The sequence below is a fragment of the Stegodyphus dumicola genome, chromosome 3 (genome assembly GCF_044657685.1).
Source record: "Stegodyphus dumicola isolate Sdum_Otavi_A_Nest chromosome 3, ASM4465768v1".
Lineage (NCBI taxonomy): Eukaryota > Metazoa > Arthropoda > Arachnida > Araneae > Eresidae > Stegodyphus > Stegodyphus dumicola.
The window spans coordinates 252,699,135-252,721,274 of NC_140770.1; the positions used below are offsets into that span (position 1 = coordinate 252,699,135).

The following is a 22,140-nucleotide window of genomic DNA, read 5'->3' on the forward strand; positions in this document are numbered from 1 at the left end:
AGGTTGAAGACAGCTAATTTAAAGCATCAGTTAGAAAAGAAAGCTAATCAGATCTAACACCTAGATTCTACCATAGAAAGCATTACAAGTGATTCAGAAATGCTTGAAGCTGATGTTTGAACAAGCCACAAATACCACAAAAAGTTTTCAAATCTAGTCTAGTTTTCAAATCAAAACTACAAACGTACTTTAAGTGCACACATGAAAACAAAAGTAAAATTGATGCCTACATTGAATCCTCTAGAATTTTTGAAGACGGGATAGTTACTAATTATCCTAACGTCAAACTGCCAAAATAAAAACAGTATCTTTCAACAGCAAATACAAAAATAGCAGGGATTTGGAAGTGCAATTCATAAGAATAAACAATTATCAAAAATTGACAAATTTAACAATTTAAAATTTTTCTTACAGGATTCTGCACAAAAGCACACACAAGGGCTAACATTAATGCAAAATAATTATTATTTAGCTGTTAAACTCTTAATAGAATAATTTGATAAAACCAAAATTACTGTATGTTCACATGCAAACAACTGTTAGGCTTAAGGCCTGTGAAATTATTTTTGAGGAAATGAGACAATTACATGCTACCATTACTATTCAGATTTGAAGTCTTGAAATAGCTGGAGAAGATTTAAATAATTATGGTGGAATTCTTTTTACAATTTTAGTAAAATTAATTCCTGAAGCTATGGTATTAGAATATAATCATTCTGCTAACAAAGAACAATCGTGAAAATTTTCAGAATTACTCCTAAGTCATTCTAGATAATGATATACTGCATATACTTCCTCTCATACACATGCATATGGTCATATATGCATTCTAACTTGGCTTGAGAACAGGGATATGTAGTGAGTTAAAAGATGATGACCCGAACCGTATAGAAAATCATGAATAGCAGCTCAGAACTAACATGTCACACTTATGATTAAAGAGGGAAAGATATAATGTATTGGGAAAATATTACTGAAAGTGTACCAAGTACGCATAATCACAGTGGAGTAAATCACGAATTTTCTTACAAAAGCAATACTGTAAACAGAGTAAAAAGATAAGAATTAGAGCAGCTTTTATATGTACAAAATGTTATCTAAAAAGTGTAACCATGAAATACATCTGTTTTATTAAAGTAAAGCATTTCCATGTTACAAAACATTATAACTTTTTGTTAGAGAAATGCCATGAGACAAAATAAATAAATAAATAATTTACATGACAAAAGATTTTGAACATTCACAGGCTCTTAAAAAGCTTATCATACCAAGAAATACATAAAAAATAAAGTAATACTAAATGCAAAAATGGAATGATGCATACATGACCTTTAACATTAGAAATAAAAGAGTAAACAGAGATTAACCTTTTACATTTTAGAATATTTGAAAGTTTAGTAGTAATTGACAGTGACAACAGAACATTAGCTTGTGCTGTCAGAAATTTGGCTATAACAGACCAGAAAAGACAAAAATCAAAATTATCTTCTATTATTTTAACATTCTTTGCATTTAACAGACTACTACATTTAAAATGGCAATGTGTGCCAAAAATATGACATGAACCCATTGCTTGGACTAACATACCTCGTCTTAGTTTACAGTTCTTATTTTTATTAGCACATAAAATATATAACAAAACTACATATACTGCAAGCACTTTCAAAATCAAAGCTATACTGGTCTTAATCACTTCATAAATAGTGAAAAAGTGAAATTTTTCTTTCAATGTACGCCTTTCAAGTAAAATTTTGTAAAGTAAGAGATACCCGTACTTTTAAGTGCAATGATTAATTATTATAAACATGAATAATTATACTCTAAACTTTAAAAAAATATATTTCCCACATCTAAATAGCAAAATAAATGTAAGTAGCAGAACAGCATGACAAGTTAGAAACTGAAGTTCAACATTTTACATTACCTTTTTATAAAAATATACAAAGTGTAAATTTTATTAATTTTAAGAATTATAAGTAATTTTCTTAAGAAAGTAAAATTTCACACACATAGTATATAAAACAAAATGAACACATCCAAAACTTTGAGAAGAAAAATTCAAACTAATTTCTTTACTTACTTCAACTAATTTGTTTGCATGTTCTGTAAATACTTGAGAATATTGCTCTACTTCTCTTTCATTACCATTCTTTGCTGCTTCTATAAGAACCAGAAGAGGCACATTTGTTTCCAGGAATGAATCAGATACATGATCGACAACAGCTTTTCGCAACTGTCGTCTTAAATCTTTGGTCTTTCGTGTCATGTGATCGAGTGCTTTGTCCAATGGTTCAGACATATCTTTTCTTCCAGCCTGAAAACATATTTCTAGCATTACATTTAAGAATTTTAAATATTATGGTTCCACAAAACTGCAATGATAACCTGCATATTAAAATAAAGAATTGAAAAAATTATATTAAAAATAATTTCCAGTTTTTAGAAATAATCAAAGAAAGCACCATATAGAATAATGTTTACGCTTTAACCATATAGTCTGGAGACTACTTACTGACTGTCATTCAATTGCTCATCAATGGGAAAACTACCAGACCTTATAGGTAATTTTAACAATGTTTCAAACTAAGATTGCATTATATGCAGATATTCATGCATATAAAAATACATATTTTTAAGAAGTCTCAATATCCATCTTTCTTGATTGAATTCATGTGAATACATGTGCATTCCCAAAGTAGATATGCTCTGCCTAAGCTAAATGCCATTTTTTAGTTTTATGCCTGGTGTTTGGTCTTTTACGATATTTTCTTTTTTTAAATCTTTTTTTTTTTTTTTAATTCTGTTTTTTTTAGTCTTTTAAGATGCAATAAATACAACTATCCTCTTCTGTATTTGTTTTCAAAACTGTTTTAAAAGAGTATTTCAGAAATGAAATCAACAGAAATCAAGAGAAAAAAATATCAATGGACATTAAGTGGTAAAGGACAGGGAACTTGGGGGGGGGATGGAGGGTGGTATCTAGTACAGTATTTATGGCTTTCAAAAACTGATACTTACTCCTTAATGAAATGCTAGAAATTAAGAAAGAAATTATATAGATTTCTTAATAACTATAATAATTAATTATTAAAATTCTTATACATTTAAGAAATGATTTATATTTCTTTTTTTTAATAACAGCTGATTTCTTATTTCTGAGAAGTTGCCAAATGTTATTAATCTTGAGGGAGAAATATCTATCTATGCAGCTGTGTATACCTCTTTATAACTTTGACCTTATTTTTAATACAATATATATTTTGTATAGTTTATAATATATTTAATTAATAACTTTTACAGTCTGCTCCAGAAATTGAATAATAGTTAAAAAGAGGGGAAGAAGACATTTGAAATTCTATGTATTATTTACAGACTAACTGATTATTATCTATTACAAAAGATCACAACATCGTTTAAATGACTTCTAATTAAACCTGCTAGTATTTCTCATCCTGTGAGTTAACATTTAATCTTTCTTCATCATCCCTTGGGATTTATATAAAAACTAGAAAATTGTCTGAAAATAATACTTCTGTGTAATATAATAAATATCTCAGTGCAAAATTGTATGGCTTCTAAATAAATTCGATTCACTTCTACAAAGTATTTAATTTTTAAGCATTAAAATGCTATATGACTGCTTCTCTAATTTTAATTATAATCTGTTACTTCAGAATAGTATTTCAATGTCATTTTTCTCTTTCGGGTAGCCTCATAACCATGGTAATGATTACTGCTGAAGAGGGCCCAGTTTTCTAATTTATTAAAATCTTATCTGCTCTGTGTGGTAAAGATGACACACACTATTATTGTAAATAAGAACAGAGGGTCATGACTGCCTTGAAGTGCCTATTAACTACAGTAAAATTGCTTTTCTAAAATAATAAACATGATTAAAAGTATCTTTTGGAATTTTTTTATTCCTTTGCAAATGGCTTCATATTTAAATTTCATATGCTCATCACACATTTTGACAATACATGAAATAGGTGAAAACACCTAGCAACTCTTCAGTCTTTCCAGCAAAGTATTTTTTTTTATACTACTTCTAACTGAAAAGTATCATTTTACTAACAAACAAGATGCATGCCTGTTATATATAAATTTCCAGAAGCCACACATAAGCATAAAAAATGAAAACCACTGCTATACTTTCAAATGGCTGTAATTTCCTGTGTACCATCAGCAACACTGAAGCTTTGAAATGGCATTATTTATAGTATTTTATGAAGAAACAGGGGTGACTGAAGAAGGACAAATATGTCTGCCTAAATTGTCTCAAATCTTAATCAACATCTTTGAAATGTGTAAGAAGTAATGTTGTAATAAGAACTAGTGTTATGCTCCCATATCAAGAATGACCATTCACTCATATTTGTTTAGTGCAGGATGGGGCACTGTCTCCACATTATTTCTTCCATGAAGTGGACTATATCTATAGCGAAAAGGTTAATCAAAATTACAACTAACCAGAAATCACATAGCAAGATCTCAGTTGTTTGAATTTTTTTTTATTACTAAATTCAATTTTCAGTTTTAGGTACTAACTTGTGATTATATACTTAATGGGCTGCGATATCATAGCCCAGCTCTTTAAAGCAGCAAAATCAATTTTGTATAATAGTTTTATGCAATGCATTTATTTTAGTACATAATAATAACAGAATTACTAACATTTATTTCATCATTACTATTCTCACAACTGGCTTCTTAATAAAGGCTGTGAAAGTTGACTTAGTCAAGTCTCCAGAGTTAAAGTTACATTTTCAATGATGGACAGAACTTTTATTGAATACAGAATAGTTGGAAAAAAAAAAAATTTACCTTCTGCATCAAAGATAATAAATAGCATTTAGAATAGCTAATTATTATAATCAAAACATCTAAAATTCTATTTTTTCTCATAACCAACATACTGTTTCATCACTGTGTAAACAATATAAAATACTTACATTTGACATATATTCTGACAACAGATCTTGAAGAGCTTGACGAACAGCATTACACTCTGCAACTATTCGCTCTCTGCGTTCATCTCTTGTACACGAAGAATCAGCCATCAAAGCAGCACCACTGATGATACTTTCAAGTCGTTCCTCAAGGGCAGGACGCGTACGAACTTCGTTGTACATTAGAGGATCAATCAGTATTCGCTCCTAGATATACAAAATTAATTTTAAAAGCTCATAAATGCTCTAATCTTTTTATACACTTCTTGCTACCAACATTATTAAAACTTTGTTAGATGTTTAAGAAAATTCTTAAGAGAATATTAAATCAGAAGAAAAAATATACATTAAAACAAAACATCAGCTACAGATTATTAAAATCCACACCTAAAACTTAGTGGAAAAAATAATTAAAAGAAAACTTACATCAAATTCGTCTAAAGCAGCAGCTAACTCTCCTGGGCCATCATATGGAGGTTGACCTAATGCTCCACTTGTAGATTTTCCTTGAGCAACATCACTAATTGTGTTAACAGCTTCACATACCTGACGGAAAATGTAGTCTCGATTTTCTTTAGCTGCAGATAATTCTGGATGACGAACATAAACCTACAGAAAATTTGCATACATTTTACAATTCAGATGAAAACTATAACACATAATGAGAATGTAGATAAACATAAGCAAAGATATTTACAAAATTAAAATAAAAAATAAAAATATCCATTGACTATATACATAATGCACAGAATAAAAACTGATTTTTCACTAAAAGTGTATTTTAATTTAAAACTTTTACATTAAGTTTTCATCTTATTATTTCTATGTGAAGGATTTGAATCTAAATTTTAGAATCTTCCAAGATTCAGATTCAAATTTGAGAAAATTTAGAATCTGTCCAATCTCTAGTATTAAGAATGAACATAGGAAATCCCAACTGTTATCCTTGTTAAAGTTTTTTTCTTCATTTTTAATCTAACAGATTAAAAAAATTTCAACTCTATTATCAATGTCTATCCAAACTACAGGAATTATAAAATATTATAAACTTGAGCATACTATTTATATACAAGTCAGGAAGTCAGGTGAATTCAATTATACAACATATAATTAGTAATACAACAACCTTGAGTGGCAAGATCTCAATCGATTTCGAGGGTTAACAGGTATAGGTCTTGCTTTATCAGGAGCAAAGAAATCTAGAAGATTCGAAAGCAATGGGCATAACGGTTGTATTTATTATACTCTAAAGTAAAGGGAAAGAGAAGGTAGTGCTATCTATCAGCAAAAATATTAACAAAATTTAAAAACTAAGTTAATAGAATTTTAAAAGTGTCAGCAAGGACTGGATTGGAATTAAAGTCATTAACTAAACAATATAAATCTTTGTGAATAAGAAAAGCCTCAAGAAAATCCAATTCAGCAATTGAAGAAGCTTTCTGAATTATATATTTGCAGACCCGATATCAAAATTATGATCAAATGTCCAACAATTATTAACAATTATTATACAAGATTTGTTAATTTCGCCTTTTTGGACATAAGAATCGCATTCCTTCATAAGAAACTTTAATGTTCTTTTAGTTTGGCCAATGTATTTCAAGCCATACTGACACGATACGCTATAAATTCCCCAAGAATTAAAGTCAGAAATAGAATCTTTCAGACTCAAACCATGGATTTTATTGATAGGCAAAAAAATGGCATGAAAATTGAACTTCTAAAGAATCCGTGCAACTTTATAACTGACAGAAGGATAAAATGTAAGCACGGCAAGATTATTAATTTCATATATCTGGTAGTGGAATGTCTTCTTTGATGGCAAGCAAATATTTTAAAAGCGTTTATCAATGACCACAGGAGAACATCCTCGGTCAATGGCAATTGATCTCAAATAATTGAGTTCATTAGCAAGCAGAGGTTATGGGGAATAAACTTTGAGTGCATCAAATACATAATATTAAAAAGAAGGCATTTTTTGCCAAGCCAGTGATACATACAGCATAACTTTTTAAGAACATGGTTTTCCTAAAACAATATCAGAAAATCAGTCATTCACATTCTGCATTTCTGGTACTTAAACATTAACACAACCATTTTACGGATGAAAAGATAAAAGTTGCTTATTGGGTGTTTAAGTTTCATTTCCTTTATTTTATTTGCTTAGAGTTATATATTCTGGAGTTACTGAAATTTCACAATGTACTCTAAAATCTATACTGTCTAAGAATAAAAAAAATATAGTGCTTTGGAATATATATGAGAAGTGATTTTGATATTTATTTACATAAATTTTATTGCTGTATATAGTATTTTTTATGCTTTTGATTGAAGATTGAAATAAAGCTTTTGAAAGCACACGGATTAAAAACTTTTGGTATAACATAACATCTAAACCGATCAGAAGGAAAACTAATCAAATCAAATATTTACATGTAAATTCACATACTTAAAAACTATACAGCATACTCAGTTCTGTTGGCACTTCTGTCTACTTCATCAGCGCGAACTAAAACAGCCTTAGCTGCAGGTATTTAAATAGGATAACTTTTTAGAAGACTTCACAGAAGTTTGAATAAGCACAATTTAAATAGAACAATATGTTAAATTTTAGCTCATAAGACAGACAGACAATGAAAATTAACTTAGAATTACCTACACTTACATTTCTACCTTGAATAAAACTTTTATTAAATTAAAATTATATAAAGCCAAATTTTATACCCTCTTTCTAAATAATTAAGAATATTTTGACAAAACTGAGAATGTTTTTAATATTTGTACTGCATGGACAAATACTGATAATTAATCTTATTCTTTTTTTTTTTTTTTCCAGAATGCCTTCAATGGAGATTCTGATTGTATTTTAATTGTATCTGTAGCACAAATAAGGCAAATGTTTTCCGTATAAAAGTTACTTAGCTGTAAAAAACATTACACATTTTCATATCTAATAAATAATGAACATTTAAAATTTTAGCAAAGCATTGGTAATTAAATTATATATCATAATGGATATACTATGCCTATCTACACTGAAATTAGTTCAATTAGTAATTTTATATATTATTTTTATATAAAGTATAATGTGTTTTATAAGCAAAAATGAACGCCCCTAAACAGTAGAAGACTGCAAATCCATAAATGCCTGAAATTTAATCTCTTAGATGTCAACAGTGAAACAGAAATGATGATTTTGGACATTAACAGATTTCATCATATAATACTGAACATGAAATAATGGTAGATTATTTGATCATGACAAAGCACATGTGGGTTATCTGCCAAAAAGAAGCAACATCTTTGCAGAAGACATTTTAAGGGAACAGACACATATTCATACTACATATGAGGAAAACTATGAAAGCCAGCTGTGCATCCCCCCCATTCACTTGGGTTCGAACCCAGGATGAACTATCAGTCCACTTCTTCTTCTGGAACACTACAGCCTACTGCTGGCCAAGGCCGTCTCAATCAGTCTACCTATTTATGGACCCCAGTCCATTGGTAGGGCTAATATTGAAGCAAACTACTATATTCTATTCATCATTGCTTTTAAAACCTGCCAAATACTTATCCTGGGAAAAAAATGATACTAAAACTGTACTCATAACTGAAGATTACTTCTATCTTATGAACAGCTGCAGTAGTTGGCAGTTACGCAACTCTTTGATTAATGCAGCAGCACCTAAAATGTAATATTAAAAAAAAAATTATACAAGCATAGCAACGACGACAATTTTAAAATTCAAAACGTCATCACTCATTATTAGTCACCATGTCTTGATCCATATACTTTCTACGTGAGATTTTGATGAAGGAATCTACATGGAGTTTACAATTTAGCAACTGTCAAATATGTAGAATCTGTCATTAAATTCTAACACAGCATTACAATAGTGCTACAGGTAATAATCAAGGCAAGAGAGAAAAAAAAAATGTGAACTCAAAACTAGTTTGATGAATTATTTGCTTTGCAAAACTTTATATTTTTCTCAAATATTCATTCAGTTATATTTTTGAGTAATGATGTGTCTTGAGTGTATCCTCAGGATTTCCAATACATTTCATGACACCATTTACGTTTGGTGATGACTGTTGCCCCATTAACAGAAAAGTTTAGAAATTTTAACTTATAATTAGAACTAAAAACAATTTTGTTACATCAGAACTGTAAGCTTCAAATAAACTAAAGATTTTCCTGCAAACAATAACACCTTCCTCAAAAAACTAATCTGTGTAGCTATTTAGGAAATGATTAATGAATCTGTACGATTTCAGGAGAAGGTGGGTGGCTTCAAAGTAAAACATCCCAAAATTTCAAAATTAATTACTGTAAACCAAGGTTTCTTAAACTTTTTTCAGTTGCAACCCGTTTTTATCACCGAGATTTTTTTCGAGACCCACAGGACCCCATAATACTTACAAAAATTTTATGGAACCCCATAAGTATTGCGCAAATCCGACACCTGCGCAAGTGAAAATGTCAATTTTTTTATGTGTACTGTAATATACTATTGCAATTTTAGGTCATAAACTTTAATTTCTAATTTTAAGCCATAGAACAATGTGCAAATTTTAAATAAGTTGTAGGGTTTATATTTGTTTTAACTAACATTTATTTTAAGTTTAAACTATCTTTCCTGTCAAGCCTTACTTTCCCCTGGAACTGCCAATGCCAGAATATGTAAATTTTAGTAGAACGCGCAAGGATTCAAATTATCAGCGGAAGTATTATGATTTAAATAGAAGGAAACGAGTTCGGTGTGTGATATTCTTACTTAGCGAGCGCGGAGGTAGTTAGCGAGAATTTGAAGGACCCCGCGTTTCGGCCTATGTGCTTGGAGGGAAGTAGTGTTAATCGTTCCAGTGAGCTTCAAGTCTGCTGAATTAGCAGCGGTATTGTAAAACGCGGTGAGTTAGTGAGAGCCTCGTAGTTAGAATCTTGTCTTTAGTTTCTTTTCAGGTTATTATTTTTATTTGACTGCTGAGTTGGCACCGTCTGTAAGCGTCAAGAGGACGCAATTGTAATTTATTACGTTGAATAAAAAGGGACTTAAACCCTTTACAAGACTCTGTGTTTTATACAGCTTTCACAGTCACCTCTTGGTTGCGTGCAAGTTGGAGGCGCGCAACGTTATAAAGTAACAGACAAAATGACAGCGTTACATGCAAAGCAAGGAAAATGATTGTTTATATTATAAAAAGAATGAGTTGAAACGTTTTCTTTGTCTGTATTGAATTATCTTTGTGTAAAAACATATGGTAACTGTAAAATTATTATAAAAAGTTAAAGAAATATCAAAACTACTAAAAATTTTTGCAACCCTCTACTGCAGGTCCCGCATACAGTTTTACATTTTTCATACATCTGTTTACAGAAACAGATGTATGAAAAATGAAAAAAATAATTGATTTTTAATCCCTTATTTTCTTTTCATATACAGTTATAATGTATTTAATTACTTTATTGAAAAAGTGAACAAATATTTTATGTGATTTTTTAAAACTTGCTTTTATTTATTATGGTTCATACTTTTATTATGCTTAATTATTTATGTATGACATAAAATCTGCAAAGTTCTAATATCTGAATAACTCTAGATCTGAATCCATGTGGACTTTTGGTTTTCTGAATTTAAAACATAAAAAATTATTACTAAACAACTCAACAACTGAAAAGCATCAGAATCTAAAAAAAGTATGGATAAATGAAAATGAATAAAAAAATTGAAAAGAACATTTAGAAAATATAAGAAAAATTAACAACTATTCAATCTCAATATAAAACATCTTAAAATATACTAACCTTAGAAGCAGTTAAAAGCATCATACTATTCTTCTTTAAAACAGCTCTTGCTGCAGCTAAGTCATCCCTTAATCTAGGATCTTTTAATTCCTAAGTACAAAAGATTTTTTCAACTTTTATTCCACAAACATATTAATTAACTTTGAATAGTTTAAAAATTTATACTTACAGCCTGCCTTTTTGCAGCTTGTTGAATTAATTCAGCAGTGTTTTTACCAAAATCTTGGAATGATTTCATCAATTCAGACTGGCTAGATGCATTTTTAACTTTATCTAAATCATCTTCAACCTGAGAAATTTTGTTAAAACTAATGTCATTTAAAATTAACACGAAACAAATAATTAGAAATATATATCAGATATAATACATGTCAACGCATACATCATAAACACACATACAGATAAAGAAATTTAGAACCAATTTTTCATAAAGACCAAAAGCTGAAATTCATAAGCAATAAATTAAAAAAATCCTATAAATGTAAAAAAATATTTAGCAAACACCAAAACTAAAATTCTTCAAACAAATAAAAACAAATTAATGAATAAAAAAGAAAATGAAAGAGAAGGAATTCAATCAATTTCAGTGCCACATCATCAAGAGGAGGAAACACTGAAACCAATTAAAATCTCTCGCAAAAAAATCTTGGAAGGATTATAAATTTTCCTTTTAAAAATTATTTTATTTCTATATATATATAGAAACGTGTGTATAGTCATATGTATATGTGTATAGACAAAAGTCTTCCAATTTTGTAATAATTATATTTCTGTAATATTTTCTTACTTTTCTTTTCTTATTTCAATTTAAAGACATATGAACGACAGGACACATAAATCATATTTTCTTTTAACTTTTCAAACTTATTTCATTTTTCAATAGAAATCTATCTGTAATTCTCAACACATTTTTCTTACTAATTTTGTAAAAACAGAGCAGCATTGCTGGTATAGCCTCATTCTCATCAAGAAGACATCAAGAAACCATTAAGGCAAAAAAATTTGCATCCTCCACATTTCTAACTAAAATAGTTTTAATTATATATATATATGTAATTAGTATGTTACATACAGAATATTAAATACTTAGCTTGATTTAAGCGGGCACTAAATTCTCTACACAATAAATATACTCTGGTTAAATTGTTTTTAGGGATTTTTCCCCCTTTTGGGGGGGGTTAGTTATTCAATTTAATTACAATTAAAAATTCTATCTAAGTTTATTTTACTGATTTGTACAGTTTATACTCAATAATTTCTATTATTTATTTATTGATATCCTCAATAAGAAATATAGTTTCTTGGTATATTGTTGACTATATTCTACTGTCAGATTTTGTTTGCCTTTTCCATATTATAGTTTTTGTTTGCACCCACATTTCAAAATTTAAAAACTTTAAAACCACTTTTCAAACTATATTCCTCACTTTTTTGTTGTTGTTATTGTTGTTGTTCTTGAGTTTACTTCTGCTTTATATTGATAATTAAATATATTTTTAAATTTAGGCCAAGTAATTTTTTTAATTCAGGGTTGCACTATTAATGTACAATGGTTAGCTCAGGCACGGGCTAATTTTCTATTACATTTCTCAAGATACAACATAAAATCTATTTTTATTTTTGTAAGAAGTTTTTTATATAAAAAAATTGTTTTCTCACTTTTTTAATCTTTTCAATGATTATTTATTAATACTTGTTTTTGTTCAGCTTTATTTTACCTAATATTTTTAAACATTTTTCTTTCCTTGAAATTAACTTAAATTTACCACAAGACTATTTAATTTACTTATGTCAATTTTGTACACTGATTGTTTGCACCGTTTTATACTAATCTGAAATTTAAAATCAGGTTTATTTGAAATTACTATATTTATTTAATACACATACACCCCTTAATATATATATATATATTTAAGAGATATAAGTAAACTTTATAATTTTAACATGTTAAAAGCTTTCCTTAATTTTGCAAATTAGTTCACCCTCATTAAATTAAAGTTGTCATCAGATTACAAACTTCTGATATGCAAGGGGTGGTCTCAGTGAATTCTGGAGACAATAGTGATGAACATGCTCATTCGGATTACACCAAATTGTACAAACATTTTTTTGGCATATGCGTTAAATTTTAAATAAATTCTGCACAGCTTGTTTAGTGGTACATATATCATTCCACTCAATTTTCAGTCTCTTTAAATGTACTCCCCGGTATTTCGTGCATTACTGTTTTAACGATCCCCAATCCCATGTTTAAATGCAACACTACAGCATAATTTGCTGCTCAACCTTTTAAGCCATTGCTCATAGTGCACTTCACTATTTGCTTAAAAACATAACAGATGAATGCATCACTCTGTCAGATGACAAATTATATGATCCAAACTTCACCCTTAAGGGAACTTTTGTACTTCATTTCAGGACCTTCACTTTGGGGCAAATTCTACTTCCCCTCTCCAAATGATTTAGGAATTTTAAATTGCCAGATTTCTCTTTTCTCACCCTATTACTGCATTTACATTATTTTATACTTATTTGATTAGATTAATGGCTATTTTACTTATTGGGGGTAAGTATATACATATATAGATTTAAGTAAACCATACATTTTTTATTAATATATATCTTCTGTTAATATTGCTTAAATTCTCTAAACCTTGAAAATTTCACACAAATTTAAAAATACACTATTACACAAAATTGTTTCACAAGAATATAGTAAAATAAATTTATTTACTTTTAAACCATTATAACCATTTAAAATTTGTCTGCACATGATAAATTGTAAAGCAAGGAATGAATATGAGCAGCCAAGCTGTCAAGTTGCTGAATAATGGTAGTTTGTTCCAAGATTCAAATCCCGCTGAACAGGCTAGCTGCATGGGCATTTTCATGCAGCAGCCTATGTGTAATGTGTATACCAAACAGTTTCCCTTAGAAAGTCCTTCATGAAGACGTCTCTCCCCTTAAGCAGATAGCCCTCGAGTGATTTGCCATAATTAATAAACAAAATTAAACCAAAACTTAAAGCAAGGAACTGTGTATAATGTAACGTTCACATTCTTTGCAAAACATCTTCAGAAAAAGGAAATGGTCATTTAAAAGTTAATATAGTTGCTAAAAAAATCTTGAGAAGATAGCTGACATGAATGATATAGATAAATAATCAATATAGATAAATGATCTTCACTCTCTTCATCCAAAGAATCATAACTGAGAACCTTTAAAAAAAAGGCATTGTGACTTTGAATAAGCTAAAAAAAAAAAAAAGAAAAGAGCATTGTGACTTTGAATATGCTAAGTAATTTCAACTATAAAAAGACAGAATATTTCTGAAAGCTTGAGTCTAGCTTATGATTTTCCGTGATAAACATGATCTTTTACAAATTTCCCACTTAAAAAAACTTAGGAATATTATGGGAGTTAATTTTCTGATCAGCTCTGTCTTTCATAACAACACTTCTAAGCTTCTTTATGCAGGTAGCTAAATTCTGTAACATATGACCTTAATTATGAGGTCATTATTAGAGGTTAAGGCCATTATAATGAAATGCCCCAAACAATGGAGAACACATTGAAAGAGTTTGAAAATCAACTGGAATGATGTGCAAAACAGGAAAGGAATAATGCTAAACAGTAGGTAAAAACATTCTGCTGGTATAAATTATCACACCCCATGTGAATTCTGTTTGACATGCATTACTACATGAATGTGGAGCTCACTGATATTACTTTTATGCATGGGACTGCAGATGGAAGCAGAACAGCTGCTGAGAAGTACTTAGAAAATGTTTTCTGTACCTCCTTAAGTAGGTGCTCCACTTTTGCTGCTGCTGCATATATAAATTGCCTGTCAATGACTTCTGTGTCATGTTAACAACATATAATACTCAGAATTCATATGGAGAATGATGATTTAACCCAACAGAATGCTTTTACCTTACACTACAGCCAGTACCAACTCAATGCACCATTTCTGCACACTCACTCCATTACAAAATCTGCTTATTTTGATTTCCTCAACCTACTTTCACATTTTCGCTAGCTATTTTTTAATCATTATGTACATATATATGTATGCAGAAGTATTAAAATATGTATTGAAAGACTTTTATATTCTGTAGGACAGTCTAATACAAACCTCTTTTAGGACTAATCTTATCTTCATTAGTTGATATACTAAAAGCCAAAAAACAGGGAATGTGAAACAGAAATGTAACATAAACTTTAAAGTGCCATAAAAAACAAGCACATATATACAAAATTAATTATTTAATTTTCAATACTATTTAGAAAAGACTTTTCCCCCTAAAAGATCACTACTGTAAAACATTCATAAACCAAGAAATAAAAAAATCAAGCAAGATAAAAATTACTCACGAAAATATGTTGAAATATTTTATTTATTTAAATAGCTATAAAAAGAAACATAAATTTATTTGAAATAGCAATTAAAAACTGTTACTTAAATGGAATTTCATTTGCAGTTTAAAAAAAAAAATTTTTTTGGGGGGGGGAAGCATAAATAAACTAAACAATGACAGCAAGCTTTTAGTTTGAAATATCAGAAATTTTTCTTTACCCAGACTTAAGAGAACTCAATGTTTTTAAAATTTAATGAAACTAATTAAGAGAACCCAATAACATCAAATTTATTATTGAATAAAACTTAAAGCATAAAATAGTAATAAAAATAAATGAATACTTGCTAATGACAAATCATGACAATTTAGTGAAATAAAACTTTAAAAAAAAATGCACGATACAGTCACATAAAATCTTTCCAATTTTATTCAGCCAAATATTAATCTTTATTTATTTACCCAAATATGTGAAGAAATGTTATCAAACCTCCAAAAATGAATTTTTAAGTCCAGGAATTTAAGTATCTAGAAACATGAAATATTAAGGGGAAAAGAATACAGCATTGATTTTTCCATTCAATGCAGTATATTTAGAGCACTAAATGGGAAAATCAAAATTCAGTGTTAACCGATGATACATAACTAGAATTCTGGTAATTTTAACTATAAATTAAAATAATTATTAATTTATCAAATAAATACCATAAATGTATCAAACCTTACTTTCCTTCAGAAATGAACTGTAACTAAATTAAAATACAAATACACTAAACTTCAACACATATAAGAAAAACTGTTGGTGAAACCAACAAATAAAAAGCTAATAATAATAAAATGCATACCGATCGCAGTGATTTTAAAAGCCTATGAACATCCACCATATCAGCCAATATAAGGAGTCGAGTAACAGCACAGAGAAGATTCCTTGCAGCTCTAACCATAGTACCCCTCTTTACTGAAGAACAAGGATCTTCCGCAAACTCTCTCGATGATTTGCTCATTATTTCTCCTGTCTTCCTAACCTCATCTACAGCTAAGAGCATTTCTGGTTGAATGTCGGGATTTTCCCGTGCTATTTCTTCTCCTTTAGTAATAAAATTTTCAGTTGCCTTCTCAACAGCTGCTACTAATATATGAGCACGTTTTGATCGGCCTTTTTTCTTTTTAGATGGACCTTTAGTGTTAACTAATGTCGTAACCTAAAAAGTTTATGAATATTTAGATAACAATCAGGGAAACATAATAATCTGAATAGATTCAAATATTGAATTCTATCAGTGAAACAACACTTACCTTTATTGGATTCAACAGCTGCATGTAAAAGAAGGTTTACAAAGCAATAAGTAACTCAGTTATATACATTTTTATGCCTTAATATAAGAAAATGGATAAATATAATATTAAACTGTACACTAGTGTTCAAAATGATTGATCCGTTCAGATGACTTATACTGAAATTCAAATACACGTAGTGATTTATACGTTATTTAACTGCACAATTTTCTCCTATTTTTTATCAATGTTCAAAATGATTGATCCGTTCAGATGACTTATACTGAAATTCAAATACACGTAGTGATTTATACGTTATTTAACCCGGCAGAAGGCGCGCACCCGTCACTGACAATAGAGATCGCGCGGGGTGACTGGGTCACCCCAATCAGTTTTATTAGGAATATGTGCTATAAATTTTATAAAAACCATTTGATTATAAACAATAATTGCAATATTTCATTAAGAAACTATACGTCTTTACTTAAAAAAACTTATTTTAATATTTAAGAAAAAATTCCATTCAAAATAAATACATACCTAATCAGGGATAATGAATCAGCATACACCTCTGGCAAACAGAGAAAGAATGCATTTTACATGAAAAATTATCACATGTTTTGCAAGAAATTGTAGTTTTATTGTCTTTAGACCTTGGACACATAGCACATCGGCCTTTGTTGAGTTTTGGTTTCTTTGATGGACCTTCCTCTGATCCATTAGAAGTGGCATTTTTGATGCTTTCACGAAACACTTTAGGAAGTATTGGCATATTTTTTCTTATCTCTATGTGGGGCTGTATAAGAGATAATGCTAAATTTTTTACGAATTTTCTCCTATTTCTATATTGTAAGGGAGGGGTTTTTGTTGACAGTAAGGCAACTCGGGCATTTATTGCAGCGACGTTCAATACGCAATAAAAAATGACCATCGGCCATCTGTTAGTTTTTCGAGCTATCGAATATAATGATGACATTTCATCAACTTTGTCAACTCCACCTTTTGTTGCATTATAAAAGTGAATTATTTCTGGTTTCTTCGTATCATCACTTTCATCAATGGCATCATCGCGGTGCATTGTAGATAACAAAACTACACATTTTGATTTTTTAGGCACATACGATACTAATGTCATGTTCTTTTGGAACTCAAATATAGAAGAATAAACTTTCCTACTTTTTGTTTCGACAAACTCGGTGGGAATTTCAGCCTTGTTTCTCTTCAGGGTTCCTAATTTTTCGTCGATTGTGACGTATTCACCAATAATGTAAGCCTTTTGGGAATTTTCATTGAAATTGGCAAAAAATTCTCTTACAGCCGCCAGTTTGTCCACTTTTTTCCGAGATTCACAATCGGTCACATTGTATAACCGTAGACACCTGAGAAGAAATATAAATCTTTTATACGACATTGTGTTCCGTAAAATTTCAATGCCTGGTCATCAGTAGCCCACAAATCTTGCGCATTCGTATTTGACGATTTATGCAAGCCGCACAGATATAAAAGCACAAAAAGTGCTCTAACTTCCACGTCATTTGTCGTTTTGACATCTCGCTCTCTGGTGTAATTTACGGATATTTTTTCAATATAAATATTTGTGCACTCTGCAATGGATCGTATCATTTTAGCATTGAAAAACAATTCCCAACTTCCTAGAGACTCCGTTATACTGCCTGCAGTATCTTTTAATCCTGGTAAATGAGTTATTATATTTTGAGAAGATGTTTTCACTTTTTGATTTGGTTTTCCTTTTTGCCAAACTGTCTTGTTTTTGCTAAAAAAAGTATTTTTTTCTAAATCAGGATTTTTGTCGTCTTCATCTTTCTGCTCAAATTCACTTTCGCTGTCGTGAGAACTGTATATTTCTTCATCAGATTCATTTTCACTATCTTGATCAATTTCTTCGTCAGAAGACTCTACTTCATCTAATAGAGTTCTCAAACGTTCCATCTCTTTTTCATATTCTGTAAATTTACGTTTGTAAGCCATTATCTATCAAATTAATCCAACAGACAAGTAACGAAAACACTCAAAGCACGAAGCTAGAACAAGCTAAACTGCTCCTAATGAAAAATTTCGAAGCAATGACGGTCGCACGGGGTGACTGAATCACCCCGTTCTCTCATGCATTCCAAGAAACGATTGCTTCTCTGGGAGAAAGGAAAAACAAGTAAAAATAACAATACACATTCCAAGGGGAGTGTCAGACAGGAGGATACTAGAAGGATGATTCATTAACATGAAATGTTTCCGGTCTGGATTGTTGATTTTCGACGCATGGGGTGACTCAGTGCCCCGCGCGATCTCTCCCGGGTTAACTGCACAATTTTCTCCTATTTTTTATCAATTTTACCAGCTCAAAAACTTTAACATTCTTCCAAATTACTTCACTGAGCATCTACAATATTCTGAATCTCTGCAGTATGATCAACTTTCTAGAAGTGTACATCTAACTTTATTGTTTGACTTATACAGTACAAAGTCCGTAATCCGGATTCGTCGATATTTTGGCGATTCCGGATTAGGGTTTTTTCCAGATTATTGATTATCAATTTAAATCTGGTAAGATGGCATGCAGAAATTATACAATTAAAAATATAAAACCGTAATTTATGAAATAAAGAGCAATTATGATCTAAAGGGTATAAAAATTTACAAAAAAAAAAAAAAAAAGCTTAATATTTATTTGTTTACTTTAGTAAACATTTCTATCAACTTAAGTTGTTTCGTTTTTTGTGCTAATACTTTCTCTTTAATTCTATAAACAGACATAATTTCTTGTTCAGTTACAAAGTTCCACTGTTGTCCTGTAATTGCTGTGTCGAGAATACCAACTAATTTGTCAATCGAAATTTTTTTGTTTTCAATAATGTCCTCTGTTACTTTCTTCACTATCGGAAGCGCGCATGGGTAAACGCTTTACTGGCTATATGCACTTGCGTAGCGGATGCGCGTATCAAATGTGCATTCGTAAATGCATTATGCGCATGCGTAAGTTTGTGGCTCTGAGGTCTGGATTATAGATCATTCGGGATAATGGACGTCCGGATTAGAGACTTTGTACTGTATTAGTTCTTTTTGTCTGTGATATATATATATATGTGTGTGTGTGTGTGTGTAAATATCAGCTAAAGGTCTAATGGAGCACAATGTTCTAAATATAGAATAAATATGTTGAGAGCATTCCTGCAATCCTGGATCCTTGTTCAAACATTTAAGGAGAGCCGCCGCTGGATGAATAAGAAAATATGGCATGTGTGTGCATAGATACCATGTGTGTGAGTTGTAGGTATCAAAAACACCCTCATGGGTGCACTCCTCTGTAAACAGAACATGCACACCAGAATCCAGCTGCTCTGCATTCTGATGGAGGTACCAACATGTGAAATCGACATGTGTCTGATGGTCCACTGGTGACAGCACTTTTACCTTCTGCATTCCTTCCTCCTGTGGCACATGGCAAACTGTGATTTGGCACACGTTTACAGTACGGGAAATCGCTCGCGTGGTATCGCTCTCAGTTGATCTTTCACCCTTCGCAGAATGTTTTCTTCAAGTTGTGGTGTCCTGACGCTCCTTTGCTACACTGTGTCTTGCTTGGCTGTTGCGAAGAATCCTGTTTTACATAGCTGGCAATGCAAATGTTCGAATGTTTTCCGATTTAAAGGGTGTCTTATCAGAAGCTGTCCTGGTAAAGTCTCTGTACCTCACTCACATTCCCGTCTGCTGCACCATACATGAAATGCATACTGGCCATTTCATGGTCCATATATAAACCAACCATCCTCTCGGCAAACCACAGTAGAAAATGCTGCTGAGTGTGAGGACCAACCCTTTTATACCACTTACAATGCCACCTAGCAGCTCGCCATTTGGGTACTAACCATACATTTGCTTGTATGGCTGCCTTTATCACCCTCTAAAGTTTTGCCCACTTGTTCAGATTCAACCTGTTTATACTATATACACAAACACACACATAAAGATTTTCTGCATGATGTAGAACACATGATGATCATAATCACTTTGTTTTGTTTGTTTGCTTTAAGAGTGCTTATTTCTTTTAATAACAAATAGTGGATATTCCCATATACATTTATTGTTTTTTATAATTTACTGAATAAAACACAGAATGGATGCACCTGCAGTTCCACAATTACAAGTTTACAATTCATATACTGTGACAGACAAAAAGTGAAGCTTCAGACATGTAATTAAGACAGATATTAATGCAAAAAAGAGAGTGGCAGATTATCATCCTGATAAAAGATTAAGAAAACAAAATTGCAGTACCACTTCATAAATTATGATTCATTTCCATAACTTAATTGAAAGTTTTAATTTGAATACTCACAATACTATTGTATAAAAAAAAAAAAAAAAAAAGCCTTCACATTTGTCAATATACAGGGTGTTTCATATTGAACGGGACAAAAAGAATAGCACAGTAGAAATACTACAATTGATTTAATAAGACAAAACAAATTGAATCTGAAACTACAATCACACAAGTTTTATCTGGTAACAGAGCAAAAAAACTTACGGTTTCAAAACCGTTGCTACAGGCTTTGTTAATCAAAATGGTGCCGTCCATCAGGAGAAAGCACAATGCGGAGAAGCATTTTGGAATATAGCACAGCATTGGTGTCTGTCATCATTCAAAAACATTTTAATGTGAAATTTGGTAAAGAACCACTGCGTTGTAACAACTTCGAATGGTGGGTGAAGCAGTTTCATGGACACTGGCTGCTTGTGTAAGAAAATCAGCCCAAACCAAGACAGTTGAAAAAATTCATGGAATGTTTCTTAAAGTCCCACTAAATCAATGCATCATGCGAGTTTTGAACTCAGTATGCCTCATGTAACAGTGTGGCGTGCGTTATGTCTACAGTCCCAGACGTACACCTTTCAGATGGTGTAAGCGTTAAAAACTTTGACAAAAAGTTGCATAAAGCTTTCTATGAGAATTTGCTAGATAAGTTGGAGTAGATGGTTTTGCGAATAGACCTGCATTTATTAATGAAATTACTCTTCACGTTTCTGGCAAATTTAATCACCATAATTTATGATTTTTGGGCACGGAAAATCCACATAGTGTAATGGGACATGAGCTTGATTCTCCAAAGGTAAACATTTTCTGCACTATTTCCAACAGTTATGTTTTTGGTCTTTTTTTTTTTTTTTCCCCCTTCTCGGAAAAATCGATTAATGGGTGCATCTACCAAGATATGCTGCGAGAGTCGTTGTTAACTCAGTTAGAGGAAGAGGGGTAAAAATATCCTTACGGATGCCCCTTGGAGATAACTGGAGATTTTTGGTGGTACACGGACACCGAGTTTGTGCAATTTTTTGGCTTGTGATTTTGGATTTCTGTAGCGCCGATTTTTATCCAAAATAACAAGTCAAGGAACTGGACAAACTCGGTATCCATGAACACATCAACCTATTTTCACTTAAAAAAAAATCAGAGAATTGAACAAACCAGGCATTGTGCATTGCCTTGACTTTGTCCATGTACACATTGATCTATATTCACTTAACCTTTTAACTGTCATGCCCGAAATAATCCCGGGGACAGCACTGGTATTCCAAAATGTCACGCCCGAGTATTACTCGGACTAATTTTTTGTTTGAGTGCATTGTATTGTTATACCCGATTATTATATATCGTGAGAAGTTTGTTTCGGTTTCAATTCATCAGATGGCAGCACTTTACTGAAGGTTTCAAAGGATAGAGGGTAAAGTTCAG

The 22,140-nt window shown here is 30.9% G+C and overlaps 1 protein-coding gene across 3 annotated transcripts in view; it reads right to left on the reverse strand.

Annotated features, from left to right (window-relative positions):
- The window catches only part of alpha-Cat (catenin alpha), a 68,339-nt gene that overhangs the window by 40,538 nt on the left and 5,661 nt on the right, over positions 1 to 22,140 (reverse strand). For 2 of the 3 annotated variants that reach the window (XM_035350281.2, XM_085814053.1), the window contains 7 exons: positions 16,413 to 16,430; positions 15,962 to 16,318; positions 10,928 to 11,047; positions 10,759 to 10,848; positions 5,376 to 5,558; positions 4,953 to 5,156; positions 2,081 to 2,314 (listed from right to left, as the gene is read on the reverse strand). In XM_035350281.2, the coding sequence (XP_035206172.1) occupies positions 2,081 to 2,314; positions 4,953 to 5,156; positions 5,376 to 5,558; positions 10,759 to 10,848; positions 10,928 to 11,047; positions 15,962 to 16,318; positions 16,413 to 16,430 (1,206 nt within the window). The remainder of the gene's footprint in view (positions 1 to 2,080; positions 2,315 to 4,952; positions 5,157 to 5,375; positions 5,559 to 10,758; positions 10,849 to 10,927; positions 11,048 to 15,961; positions 16,319 to 16,412; positions 16,431 to 22,140) is intronic. The other variant, XM_035350282.2, reaches the window with a different exon arrangement.